Raw genomic sequence first — 14,950 nt, 5'->3', positions numbered from 1 at the left:
GGCGACCCCCGTACAAATAGAATTAGCTTGTGAAGTTCAAGAAATAGATAATCAATTGTAGTAATTTTACAAAAATGATGTGTTAAAGATCGTTTATATAAACTAATAACAAACAATATACCCAAGCTGGGCTATCCGCATTCGTTATAATAAAACAGTAAAACAAAAACGTTACTTCATATTTATAAATATTAAAAAACAAAAACTATAGCTACTATTGGGACCATAGATGTCCAGCTCCAAGAAAAAGGTTTTGCGGTATATAAATAAAAACAGTTCAATAGGATCATGGGATGTAGGTCGATTCTCGTAATAACAAGAGGTCTTTATCCTTCACGAATTCCTTGTATCTATCCAAGATCTCCCCCATTCTAATTTTGATACTTACCGGATCATTAAGTAGTATTGGGTCAAAAATTCCGAAGCTCTCCAATATTTTTCTTATCTGCGCTAACCAATTATATTGCAGGCTCAAAAGGTTGTTACTGTTTAGCTGCAGTAGCTTTAAATAACATTGTTTCACGAAGCGAGTACAACTCATGTAAAATATTTTTATTAGCCAGGACAGAGTTTGCTTTTAAACGTGATATCTCACAGGAATGGGTGCCACTTCTAGTCTTACCATAAAGTGTGGGATGTTTCGTTGCAAACACAGCAGTCGCTTGTAGTACCTAGCTTGTTTATTTTCCAATTCCTCTATGTGCTTCATGGCACAAATAGATGCAGCGTAGAGTATACAACTCTACATAGTCGATTTGTAAAGTTTCTGCCGAGCATCCCATGAGATTATTTTAGACTTCGCACAGATACTGGGGCAATTAGGAGAACAATTAAATAAACAGTTGTATAATTTGTAAAATGGGGGTTGGTCCAACGTAAAAATAATACAATATCTTTTTGTTTAAATTTGTCAGCAAGATTTTTATTTTTAATCCTAAATTGTAGATTTCTTAAATAAACAATGAAACATTGTAGCAAGGATCAATGGCGGTTACAGACAATTTATAAGTGGGGCGTAACTTTGTACCATGTGATTCCCTTACAACTAATAGAAACAAGTTTTTGTGAAAAAAAAATTTTCCAGCTCCAATGGGGATCAGCTAGTGCCCCTGACTCGATTTCAAGGGATATAGATTCAGCTCCTTATAATTTATTGTTCCAAGTCTGTTATTAGTGCTTCTTCATGATAACAAGTTGGGCAACTAACAAGCTTAGGATAATAACTTAATCCAGTTGAGTTATGTAACTAGTTCCTAAAGCTTTCTTCCATCTTCACACATTTCATAAAGGATGAGGTAACTTATTTCTTGTCCACCAGATATTTATGTCATAACTTATTAAAACTGGTCCTTACTTGGACTTTTATGAGTCTTATAATTCTTTACTGTATTTATATTTGAATAATTTATTGTTCTATTAAACTCAAGATTCTTGATAGTAAAATTGATTATTATCAACAAAAAACATTTTTCAAGTACAACTCTCTATCTTAAAAATTAAACAACTGTTCATTTAATTGTAATACTCGTTGCTTAAGCTGTATTAGTATAATTTAAATGAATTATTCGGTTCAGATTATAAAAAAAAAAAATTGTAAATAAATACTTTTTTTTTATAAGTGTATTTTTACTGACCGCACCCCCTGAACATCTTATATTTTTATTTTAAATCAATACAAAAAAATATATTCATAGAGTATAACATATTAACATTTTGCTGGGCTAACAAATAGTCCGTATTCATAGTTGAATTCTTAATCAATTTGTTGAAATTAGTCATAATAAATTATTCTGTTATCTATAAATCTCTAAATATATAAATTCTTTTTTAAAATTTTTGTGAGCATGCATAAATATGATTGTACTATTATTTTGGTTTTAATTTAATTATTTTATTTTATTTTTATTTTACTTACCCCATTTTACAAACCACACAACTGTTCATTTAATTTACTACTTGTCGCTCAAATTGTATAATTGTAATTTACATATATTCTTCAGTTCAGATTGTATTATTTTTCTCAATATAGTATAAGTAAAAAATAAATAAATTTCAAATCTTTAACCAAGTATTTTAATTTATACTTCAATTTAGCGTCTCTTCAAAAACGATGTTCGTAATCATGTTTTCTTCTAAATTGCACAGAATTTTTATTTGCTTCTTTGCTCCTGTACCTTGCAGAGCCACATACAATTTTCCATAAGTAAATATTGTTTCCTTCTGTGATAATGTTTCAAATAAACATAAAAAAAATTGTAATTGCTCGATTAGCACTGAAGGTTAGTAATCGATATATTTTTTACGACCTATTTTTATTTTTCACCCTATATGTAAAATAAAATATTATACAGTGATCTCTAAAACCTTTTTATAAAGTAGAAAGATAAAAAGATTTTCCTTCAAAACAAATTTTACAGATCTACTAAAGCCTTGATATATAATTTTTGCTAAGCTTTATGTTTTTCGACGTGCCCGAAAAAGAACTCCTTTTACATGTTTTTCCTCAACATGTAAAGATTTTTAAGGAATACATGATATGTAAAAGCAGTTTTGTAGTAAAAATACCATGAGTAGCAAGGATACTACTTATCTGATCAACTTCAATATTTTATGGTATAAAAAAAAAAGTTATTATAAATCGGATTTAACGTTCCATTTCGAATAGAATAAATCAGGTTCTACCAGGCTATGTATTTAAGATTATTTGAATGTATTTTTTATTGACCCATATCTAGCAAATTTATATTTTATTGTTATCTTCAGAAACAGAGAAAAGACAGTTTTTTTTTTTGGGGGGGGGGGGTTAAAAATATTTCAATTTCGTGTAAGTACGCATGCGTTATAAATATTTATTTCAATATTTATGAAAGTTTTGGTGGGTATTTTTCCTTTTTGTTACTTTCATATCAAGTAAATGTATACTAGTATATAATCGTTATTATCGGAATGAGATGTGCTTAATTTCATTACATATTTGGATTTTTAAAATTATCATTTTGGAATCCTTGGGAATCATCCACTATAACATGGTAACTAAGAAGGATGGATATTGTATCTACATTGTTTTATATATCTATACAAGTTTATGTTTATTAAATATTTATTATTTTTAGCTTAATATATTTATTTTATTTTAGTCTTTGTATGCATGTGTAAGAGTTTTTTTTTTTTAATATTAATAGATTGTAAATGGGGACGAACATATTGGGTTTTAGGTATGTATATATTGTTTTTACTATATTTGAAATGTTTATATAGTTTTTGTACTTTTAACTTAAATTTACTTTTATGTGTGATGGAAAAAAGAGAGAAAATTTTTAGAATTGAAATAATGAAAAAATTAAACATATTTAATGAACGATAAAAAGCTAGAAAAAAAAAATTAAAATGTGTAAGGGAAGAAATAATAAAAAATAAAAAAGGAAAAAATAAATCAAGTATAACTTTAGTTATAATGCAGAAATGTTTGTAATGTGATAATTAAAAAAAAATGCTGTGACTATTTATATTAATAGGTTTAAAAAAAATTCTGCCATAAGTGTACAAGGCAACCTAATGGAGTTGGGCAGCACATTTTCAATAATGAGTTTTTCTCTCTCTAAAAACCCATTTAAAAATTCAATGTATTTTAACAACCGACTTACACGTGAATTTTTTTTTTTTATTATTACTACAAAAAAGCCAAAAACGTAAACTAAACATCTCTCCCAAAAAATAAAATCCGTTAACACAGATGGGTATTGATAGGTCCACACATGGGATGGGAGAAGAAGCAATACATATAAACCTTTTGAGTTCAAATGCTCAGTTCCAATTCGTATAAGTCTCTATTAGTACGATTAATTCATATATTTTTTTATAAATTGAGATTTAAACTCTAAATAAATTATTAAAATTATGTTATATATGAATTATAAACTAAATTAAATAGTGTTATCGTTTTCTTAATCTAAGCAATCAATTTTTATACTTGTTCCGAACCATGCAAATTTTTATATGGATTACACAATAAAATTGTAAAAGTCAAACCTCACCTCACACCACAGAACCAAACTCCCACGAATAACATTATTGGTGATGTTTCTTATTATATAAATAACAATAATTTTACAAGTTATGTAAATACTTTATCATTAACTATTATATAATTTATGTCACTTGTTATTAATGGCTCAGTTTAAAAATCATATCTTTTATTAGTTTATTTTATAAATAGTGAAATTTACTCTATTAATAGAATCGGAGGATGCTAATAAAATAGAACAAATAAAACAGAGATATCACTGATATAAAATATTTTACAGCCAAACATTTCGGGGAAGGTGCTGGGAAAATATATCAGGAAACCCGTAGAGCAGACAATAAAAATGATGACGAAATTGAAGAACACCATGACCCAGAGGTCAAAGACCTTCTTCATCAGAGGCAGCCTTTGGAGATCCTATATAAAGAATTTGGACTAGGGTCACTTCTTCTGGTCTTCCTTGATTTTTGTTTTATTTTTATAACAAAAACTTAATATTAGGATTCTATCTCCTTCGAAATGGACAGGGTATACACTACTCAAAAAATCTAAGAAATAAAAATTAAGAACTTAAATTTTAATTTTTTTATTTTCGCCCCTTCCTTTTCTCTCAGTGGCTTCATCCATACATAGTCTCTCGACCTAAGGATATGTGGTTAAAACAAAAATATCTGCTGTTTCTTTGCCGGTTGGCTGAAAATGTTCGTGCTTCAGTCCTGTTTATAAGGGCATAAATTTACTCATTACCACACTATATTATTATTATTTTTTATTTTATTTATTTTTTTAAAATAATTATTATTTTATTTTTATTTGTTAATTTATTTTCATTTTAGTAGTTATTAATTAAATTATAAACTGTATCACTTGAGATCAATTCATATTGTATTTATCCAGCTTAAAAATTGTATAGCCTCCACTCAATCATTTTTATGTGTTATTTTGTCACAGACCGATAGATCTCGTACCATATTGGATGTAATTTTTTAAATGAATAAAACAAAAAATATGGGATAGTCCCATAGATTTTTTGCAGATTCTACTGTTGTTTTGTAGGAACTTCGGTTCATGTATCGTTATACTTGCGCTATAAGAATAAATCAATATTATATTTGTATGTAAATAAACAATTGAAAAGCTACGTTTTTTACTAAAATTTTAGGTTACATAATAGAAATATAAAATCATTTAATACAATTCGCTACCTTAGAACTCCTCAATTACGGATAAAGTTTCGAGATTTTTAATCAGAGTAGTTTAGTTTTTATGACTGTTTGCATAAATGTAGTGAGTATTCAGTGAATTTAATCATGATTAAAACTAGATTAGCTAAGCTTTCTATGTATCGATATCATTATAAGTTAATAATATCCATACCAATATAACGAGCAGAAATTCAACTTTCCATGAGTTTCATTGAAATCGGCGTTCCAACATCCATAGCCTCTCTGTAAGAATAAAAATTAGCTGTGTTAACTTTGCGCTATTTTAACTGGCTGGCTCTAACTAATGGTAATTTGTTTGATTAACAAAAACAGATAGATTATCAATAAATGTACAATAGGAACCAATCCATGATTTCGAAGTAAACACTATTTGTCATGAATGGTTTTTCTAGTTCTTTTTAACGATTTTTGTATATAACAGTTTAATTCAATTATAATAATATATTTTAACAATCGTACACACTGCATTTTTCATTCAAGAGAAATGATTTGCTAGGAGAATTTGAAACCTGCGGTAAGTAGAATACCTTGAACTATACCTATCATATGCACTAGCATTCACTTTTCGTAAGCTACTCTAAAATGACTTGATGATTTCAAATATGAATATATCATATAAACTATATATAGTTAAAACGGTAGACAAACATAATAAAACCTAATAACAAACAAGTAAGTTACGAGGTATGGTCAGTCGCCGAATAAGGAGTAGAGCTTAAATGAACGGAACCTCATGATTAACTAATAATTTGTCAAAAATATTGAGTTTGAAACGTTCGAAGTTATACCTTATAGGTTTAGCAACAATTTATGCATTTTATTCATCATAGTCGTACCCAGAAGAAAGAAGAATGGGGCAGCTGCCCCCCAGATGAGAAAAAAAAATTAATTTAATAAAAAAAATTTTTTTTCCAAGCATACTACTAAATAATGTAAAATAACTACTAAATAATGTAAAATAACTACTAAGTAATAACTATAAATAATGTTCTTCACTGAAATTTTTCAACCTGATTGACTATGGCTTACCCCAGTTTTGATCTTGGGTACGCCCATGTTACGCATATCTCATCTTGTTATGTTTGATAGCATTTACTATTTGTTTTGTCCCACTTATTTAAAGGTAATGTGGTTAAATTAGAGATACAATAACGTTACGTGTTTCGAATGTAGACATAATTTTCGTATCGTCATCTTACAACGCATTCACCTTCTTGTAGCGAAATACCTGAGGTACTTCTAAGCCTTATTGTTCCACTCTTTCATAAATTGTTTAACTATTGTAAAGGGGCCTAGGAAGTGTAAATACTAGATCTCCATTGAACTCACCTCATTCATTAGATAATACCTAGAATAGGGGAGCTGTTTCCTCACAGCCTCCTAATGGAAAACTCAAGTCATCCTCTCGAAAGACACCGGTAGAGGATTGCTTTTGGGAACGATTAACGCGGACAATGGATAACATCTATCCCCGTTTTTCCGTCCTCAAAGAATATTAGCTTCTGAAATGTTTACTCGAATTTGATTCGCTCTCTTTAAAATATCTGAAAAATAGGACGTAAGAGAGGGTGCGTTGTGGTTTTAGTTAAATTGGTTGTCATTTAAGAGTAAAAAAATTTAACAAGCTCATTTATTGGGCTATTTCATATAAAATGTCCATTTTTACTATTACAGTAATTTAAAGTGGGATTATTTGACTTGGATGTTGTTTACTGATTATAATGAACCGTTATGAGTCCTCTCTACTTTATATTTAATATTGTTCAATTGATTACACACTGTTTATTATGCCATAAAATATAGCCAAGGAAACAAAAGATTATCGAGTAATTTTTTTTAATGTGTTTTAACTTGGACACTCGGCAGCCCAAGTTGCAGGAAACATTACCACGGCGTACTGTAACAAAGGAACCATGCACCTGTGGTTTGAAAAATGTTTGGCTACTGATACATATTTCGATAACCGACCTGGAGAAAGACCTCCACCAGCAGTCGACAACTATCAACTTAGGCTTACCGTGGAAGAGAACCCTTATCAAAAAGTTAATGGATTTGCAGCACAACAGAATATAAGTGCATTGGTGCAACGACACTTAAAAACCATCGGTAAAGTAAAAAAGGTAGATCTATGAACTTAACGAGCGGTAGTAGTTGCGTTATGAGACCTGCGTTTCACTGCCTACTAGCCTTTTCCCGAAAGGATAATCACGTAAGGTGAAAAGTGGATTGAATGGTTAAAAATCGACAAAAGACTTGGACACATGCCAGTACCTAATTTGCATCCAAAAAAAATATTAATTTCTTTGTAGTGGTCAATTACAGTAATAGTTTATTTCTCTTTTTTTTCTCGGAGGGGAAACCATCACATCCACAACGATGCAGTATGAACTGCACTATTGACATAATGTATCAAAAACTTGTCAAAAAACAACCTGTACTGGTTAATCGGTAGGGATATACCAGACCAGACTTCATGTTTCACGAAATACAGTGAAGAAACTTGACAAGCTGTTAAACAAGCACTTGCTCTTCCAGGTCAGAGCGCGGCCATTTTGACACCCCAAGAAATAAGTCCGATGAAAAATGAAATATCAGCTAGTTGGCAAGTGGAATGAAAGCCCGCCAAGCAAGTTAAAAACTATTAAAAAAACAATTTAACCATGGACCACATCAAACCGTTCCAATCGTAGGGAGGAGGTAGCTATTGCCAGATTAAGAACAGCTCATACGAATTTAACTCAGGCATATCTAATCAATAAGCAAAAAAAGAATGGCCTTGAATAAGATTCAAACCCGAAAGTTTAGTACTAAATAATTCTAACATAAGTAATTATTTAAATTTTTTTCGTAATTATTTAAAGAGTTTCAAATCTTGAAATAGAATTATTAAGTGCGAAACATGGTCGTTGATGACCTCAGGGTTTTACGCTCTAAAGCCCCAGCCAACAACAACAACTTGACAAGTTCTGCTACAAAGTCATCAAAAATGCATTTTCTGAATTCATTTCTTTACAAAACCCTGAATTTTTCAGTTCTGGAATTAAGAAGTTGATAACACGCTGGGGAAGATGTATAGAAAATGAAGATGAATACTTTGAAGAAAATCTTTTTTTATTTCATAAAGTTGTTTTACTAAATAACCGTTCTTGTGAAAATTGACATTTTATATCAAAAGAACCAATATGTAAACGTACGGTAAAAAACTCAAAATATGCAAAATCATGATGTAAAAACTAAAAATGTGTATAGAACACCCAAATTCTGTAATAATGAACTTTATTTTTTAATCGTATGTTGGTCGATATTGTGCTATGTTGTATGCAATATATCATAATCTCACAAGAGGATATCACAACACAAACAATATTACAAGGCAATCTCTCCCGGCAAACCCGACCCAATAAAACCCCAAATTAGCGAGATTCTAATCACCTTTGAAACATTTACTTAAAACGGAAAGGTTTTTTGACGTTCCTTTTTTTTATTGATTTTTATACTTATGTCATAATTATAGAGGTGCTTTTAGAACCCTCCTCTCAAGGAGGGGACCTCAAGGCTCCCCCCTACAAAACCTTGTCGGTCATCCACTCCCACCTCCGTGACAATGATTCACCTTTCCCCTGCTCGAAACATGTAATTATGACTTTTCTCTTTAGTTGTAGAAATCTTCGAATATAGTTGAATCGAAGTTTCATCATACAATGGTGAATATGAAAAACTAATGCATTTATACTTAAATTTAGTATAAAGTAATCCAGACCTTTTTTTTTTTTATAAAAGATTAAGTCAAATTGACTTTTTTGTAAGATTAATATAATTTTCATCTAAAAAAATCAAGTTTAGAGATGGACGCCAGTTATTTTACCTTCAATGTTAGAACATTGGACGACACATTTATATGAAGAAGGAATAAAATAGGCACTATCACTATACCCAGTGTAATAGTAAAATATAAAAGATTATATGCTTAAAAAAACTACTTATTATTTTAAGCCTAATAAAAAGCATAGTAAATAGTTATTTACACACATAAAAATAATAATAATAATAATAAATATAAGATAAAAGTTTAAAAATTTATAAAACTTAAAATCATGAAATTGATACAGAACTTTGCAAAAAAAAAAAAATGTAAGACATATTAACAATTGTTTTCTATTAAGAATTTGCAAATATCTTTTTCCTTACAAAAGTTTTTTTCGAGAAGACTTCTTCGAAAATGAATTATCAATTCATTGGAAATATTAGAAAAGATGACTCGTTCTGATAAAAGGTCCATTAGGTTTGATAGCCTCTCATCACCCATATTAGATCTTATTCGGTTTTTAAGAATTTTCATCCTGCTTATTGACCTTTCGGAACAGCTAGTCACTATCAAAGATAATAAAGTTGAATACTTTTATTGTAATTCTATTGTAATTGTGCAACTGTTTTAAAGTGATACTTAAACTATTTTTTTTTAACTGTCCGCGAAACTTGATTGGGCAATTCCCCCTCACAAAAAAAAAAATTCAAAGCCGCTGCCTACCCCCTGAGAGAGTACCCTAGATAGAGAGAGTACCTAAGATAATTATGTACAAGAGAGAACAATTTAGTTTAGGTTCTCTAGAGTGGAACTCTACAGTGCGCAAATTGGTAAAGAGTAAAGCAACGTGTTGTGTGTAAATTAATTACCCAAAACACAATTGTATTCATCGGACGAACATAAGAATTGAATAACACAAAGACACAGTATTTTTAGTAGAAACAGCTCATGGTCAGAAAATAAAATAGAACAGAGATAAGGAAGGTCACATATTTAATAACAAGAAATGATTCCATCACGATTATAACGTCCGATGACATACTATCAGAGATTAGAGCTCGTCTTTATAAGGAAATTTCGAGGGGTCTGAATTACTGTGTGATCAGTAAGAACCGGACAAACATGTGAGTACAACCAATAGTTATAGACAAGTTCAATATGAACTTTTTAATTATAATATATGCCATTGTATGCTATCCATTTTATGATTAGAAATATATACGGGACTTTTTAGTTTTATTTAAACAATGTTTCGCAAAAGACGGGAATCTTGCTTAGTTACTTTTAATAGTAATATGTATATGATCGTGTTTGCATAGTATTTTCGAACATACAAAATTAAAATTAAAAAAAAAAAAGAAGGAGTATATATATTTAAACACATGTATCCATATACAGTACAATCCGAACTTATCCATATACTCCCAGCACTCCAGTAATCCGAACCGGCGTTAAAAAGTTTTTTGTTTTTTTTAGAAAACACAGCAGGCAATAACATTTTTTATTCAAATAAAAGTGCACATGTGTATAGGATATTTTTAACGTTCCAATCAAAAGACAAGTTATTGTTATCACCGTGAAAACCGAAAGTGGACATTTTTACAGTTTCGATATCGGGTAATCTAATTCCTATGGAAGTTTTCATGATATATTTTGTTGGAATTAGAAATATATAATATCTATTGTATAAATTATTTAAATCTGTAAACCTAATTTTATTAATAGTAGAAATTGTATTATATAAATTTTGTTGGTGAATTCATTTTTTTTTTTATCACGTTTGAAGAGCATACGAGTATTTTTTTTTTAAATTTATACTTTTTTTCCTTATATATGAAAAATGTTATGATTTTAACAAATTAAATCATCACTTAATATTACTATAGATATAAATGAAAATTATTTTCTTTTTTAATTTTTTAAAAACTTAAAACTGTCAAATTTCCAATAAAATATCTAGAAAAATATCGATAAGTAAAAATAATCATGTACATTCATAAGCGGTTCCATAATAAATAAACAAATGATACACATCAAATTAGATTAATAATAATATATCTAAATTTAAATTTCTAAATAATATATTTCTTTTGTCTAAAGGACAAAATATAAAGTTTATAGAATTAATAAATTGCCTACATAAATATAGTATTTTGTACATAACATGAGCAACACTTTACTTTTCAAATAAAGACAAGTAAAATAATTCTATTGATATAAATATAATGTTAAAGTCTTATAATCTTTTGGTCCAGTATAAGAATTGTACTAGATTACAGTTTTTAAGTAATAAAGTTATCTGTGAGATTATTTTATTTTTAAATTAATGAAACATGTCGCATTATATTTACAGAAAAATGAAGGTGTTAGGCCTGTTTTTGGTTTTGACAATATCTCTTATATCTGCTGGTCCCACCAGGGAGAAGAGGTCTTACCAAGGAGGTGGTGGTGGGCAAAACTACCCAACTGGTGGGCAGGGATACCCAAGCGGAGGTCAGGGATACCCAGGCGGAGGTCAGGGATACCCGGGTGGAGGTCAGGGATACCCAAGCGGAGGTCAGGGATACCCAACTGGAGGTCAAGGATACCCATCTGGAGGCCAGGGATACCCAACTGGAGGCCAGGGATACCCAACTGGAGGCCAGGGATACCCAACTGGAGGCCAGGGATACCCGACTGGTGGCTATCCCTACCCGGGTCAGCAACAACAATACCCAGGTGGCGGATCCAACCCACCCTGGCCAAATGCAGAACATCCCGGACCTCGCGGACACCATGGCCATGGACACCACCAGGGCGGAGGGTGGGGTGGACCGCAGCACCAGGGATACAAAACCCATGGATACTAAATACTCCTGAAAATACAGTATTCATCCTCAAAAAATCAACGGACAACATTGATTGTAATGAAATTAAATCATTTTACATAACTCTGAGAACCTTTTTTAAAAAAATAGATAAATAATGTTGATACTTTGTTCAAATAAATTACCCACAAAAAAAAAAAATGTGTTTTTTTTTCAAATATAACTGATTAATCTTAATAAGAAATACCTCGTAATGCATGCTGGTGAATACATTGATAGCTATTAAATAAAGCGGGAATACGGAATTTCCAAAATTACATAATTTTTTCTTGGATTCTTGACACATTTCTAATATTTTTCGACCTAGGAACGCCTAAACATGTTTCATTAAAATCGACTTTGCTACCTCCGTAATACCCCCTTGTTAAAACACAACAAACTATATCAATATTACATTGTATTTTACCAACTTTATTTGAAAATCAAACATGAATAGCCAGAACATCACAAACAACATGTCAATTAAGTGATAAAGTGTTTTTTTATTTTATGAACCACATAAAAGTAAGAAAGAAAGGAAAATGGCTTTGATTGACTATCCATTATAACTATTGAATTTATTTATCCCAAAATCCCCGGACGTTCCGGCAATATCCAAACGATTTCTCTTTTAAATATATACATATATATTTTTTATTATCTTTAAAATTTTTTATTTGCATCTGTAAATCAATTACAATGGCACGAGGGAAACAGCACCCAGTAGTGCATCCTCTAACGATCAAGCAAATTATTTATTTATACCAGGTGGTCCCTCATCCTACTCCTCTTCAGCCTACGCTGAGTTACATCAGGGTGGTCATTTTTTGCTCTCTGTTCTACAAATTTATTGCAATGACCATATAATGGGTTGTGAACCCGTTTGTAAGTCATATGAACGTTGTTCGTTACAGTCGGAATGTTTAAATATATATGAATCACATAATAAATATAACTAAATAAATATAAAAACATAATAAATAATATTGATCTGATTAGGTACAAATTTATGTGATTTAAATATATATGAATCACATAAAATTATATCAAATCAGATGAACATTACGTCCACTCTGAGAGCATTTCCCATTCCTAATTAATAGACAAAATCTTATATTGGTGAATTTTAAATTCGCGACGAGGGAAAAACTTCTGAACAATTTTTTTTCGGTTTTATTACTGCTATTAAAAATTAGTTCTGGCAAAAAAAAATTATTTTATTCAAATATATTAGTTGATAAATAAAATAGAAAACAGCCAAGAGTGAAACTGAGGAATAAACAAAAGCAACCAACTTATTATCGTGCCAGAACATACCTTTCAAATCACCACCTTCAACAAGAATCCGTTCCCAAATTCACTAGTACCAGAAACGTGTGAGAAGAAACCTACGGCCTCTGGAGGCAAGATTGTCCAAAATGCTCAGTCAGATGTTAAATTGACAACGCGCCCGCCCACAATTTCTAAATCCGTTTCTATTTCAAAACTAATATTTCTTCCTTGAAATTTATATATTATAGTTTCAATAAATACATGGAAGATTTATTTAACTATCATATACTAAGGGTGAATATTATCATAAAAAATTATATAAACATTGAATGTCAGAAAGTTTAAAAAAAAAAATTGTTTATCCAGTTGATTTGATTTTAAGGAAACGAAAAAAAACTCTGTTTATCTCAAAAGAAACATTTTAAGGAAGAGTTCCTGATTCGGAAATGTTTGGATAGTAAATTAAAATTTATTAGATTTAAAAAAAAAATCAAAGGTACTGCCATTTTATAAAAAAAATTTTTTTTTTATTTTCTTAGTTCTTTTTTACTTTAATCTTTACAATTAGCTTGTATATACAGAAAATTAGTAAATATCAATAATAAAGCTCTTGGTATGTTGGATTATGGTTAATGACTGATGATTGAATTCAGGAATCATCAACATATGAGTACATAATGAACTTCTGAGAGATGTACAAGGTTGTTGAAGTGGGTTGTACTACCTTAAGAGACGGTCAGATTTTGTGATTTTCATTTCCGATGCTTTCAAAAAGAGACAAACTGTTTACTACTTATTGATTTAGGTTTGAGGTTTGGAGGACGTTTCGGAATATTCTGAATAAAAACTAATTAGCCAATATCATAAATATAGCTAATGCCAATTGCATTTATTTGATTTAAGAAAATATAAATTAAACATATTAAATTTTTACAATTTATAATTTCATGTCAATTAATTAATTGCAGATTGCATTTATTGATATAAATTATACGCTCAATCAAAAATTATTTAGTAATAATAATTAAAGGAAGTCTGATTTCCTTTGATCATAAAGATGAAGATGCATCTATCTCTAAAAGCAAATATATGATTGCTGCTCCAAGCAAGAAGCCCTGACAAAACCTCTGCTTGCGTTGTTCCGCACACATTCGGGCGTGTTGATCAGTTTGTGTACCAGGGTCACAGAACAATGCAGGTAATGATTAATCGGAAAATTTTTGTAATGCTGTTTCCTCAACTTTTTTTTTGTTTTGCTTAAAAGTTTGGAGTTGGTAATTAAAGAAACCGAACAATGAATCCAGCGAAAAATGGTTCAATATGGAGAAAACACACTGACAAAGAAATATACCTACATTTTGCTTAATGAGTTTTATGTTTCAAGTTCAGAAGGCTTCGCTGAGAAGTTTATGTCACAAAGATGGAGCCATCTGATATCCCAAAAAGGATCACACACAAAAAGATGAACACGTGTATAACACCACATCTCTCCCTCTTACCCCACAGTGGAGTGGTCCCTCCCCGTTCTCTGAACCCCGCAGCCAGCGGCTTTTGGGCTAATATTGTGACCCTCGCCTTCAGCGGACCCTTACAATCACATAAATAAACTGGAAGATGAAAAAAAAAAATTATAGCACCAGACCGAAAGGCCGCTCAAAGTTGCGATGGGTGGATGGTGTAAGCTGGTTGAATATGTTAGAAGCTAGCAATGGCCAATTGTGCTGATTGAGAAAAGAGGAGTAATTATTAGCTATCACATTTAATTTCTTTCATAGGT

At 30.4% G+C, this 14,950-nt stretch overlaps 1 protein-coding gene across 1 annotated transcript; it reads left to right on the top strand.

Annotated features, from left to right (window-relative positions):
• The first annotated feature begins 10,052 nt into the window (after window positions 1–10,052).
• On the top strand, window positions 10,053–11,986 carry LOC106690694 (uncharacterized). The gene is made up of 2 exons (XM_014436206.2): window positions 10,053–10,179; window positions 11,409–11,986. The coding sequence occupies exon 2, from the start codon at window positions 11,413–11,415 to the stop codon at window positions 11,902–11,904; it is 492 nt and encodes a 163-aa protein (XP_014291692.1). The 5' UTR covers window positions 10,053–10,179; window positions 11,409–11,412; the 3' UTR covers window positions 11,905–11,986.
• Window positions 11,987–14,950: the final 2,964 nt, after the last annotated feature.

Source organism: Halyomorpha halys, unplaced genomic scaffold, assembly GCF_000696795.3.
Source record: "Halyomorpha halys isolate HHAL.00 unplaced genomic scaffold, Hhal_1.1 Scaffold1826.1, whole genome shotgun sequence".
NCBI classification, from domain to species: domain Eukaryota; kingdom Metazoa; phylum Arthropoda; class Insecta; order Hemiptera; family Pentatomidae; genus Halyomorpha; species Halyomorpha halys.
This window is presented reverse-complemented; position numbering and strand designations above follow the sequence as displayed.

Coding starts and splice junctions, on each gene's coding strand:
- LOC106690694 (XM_014436206.2), top strand. CDS start 11,413: ATGAAGGTGTTAGGCCTGTTTTTGGTTTTGACAATATCTCTTATATCT.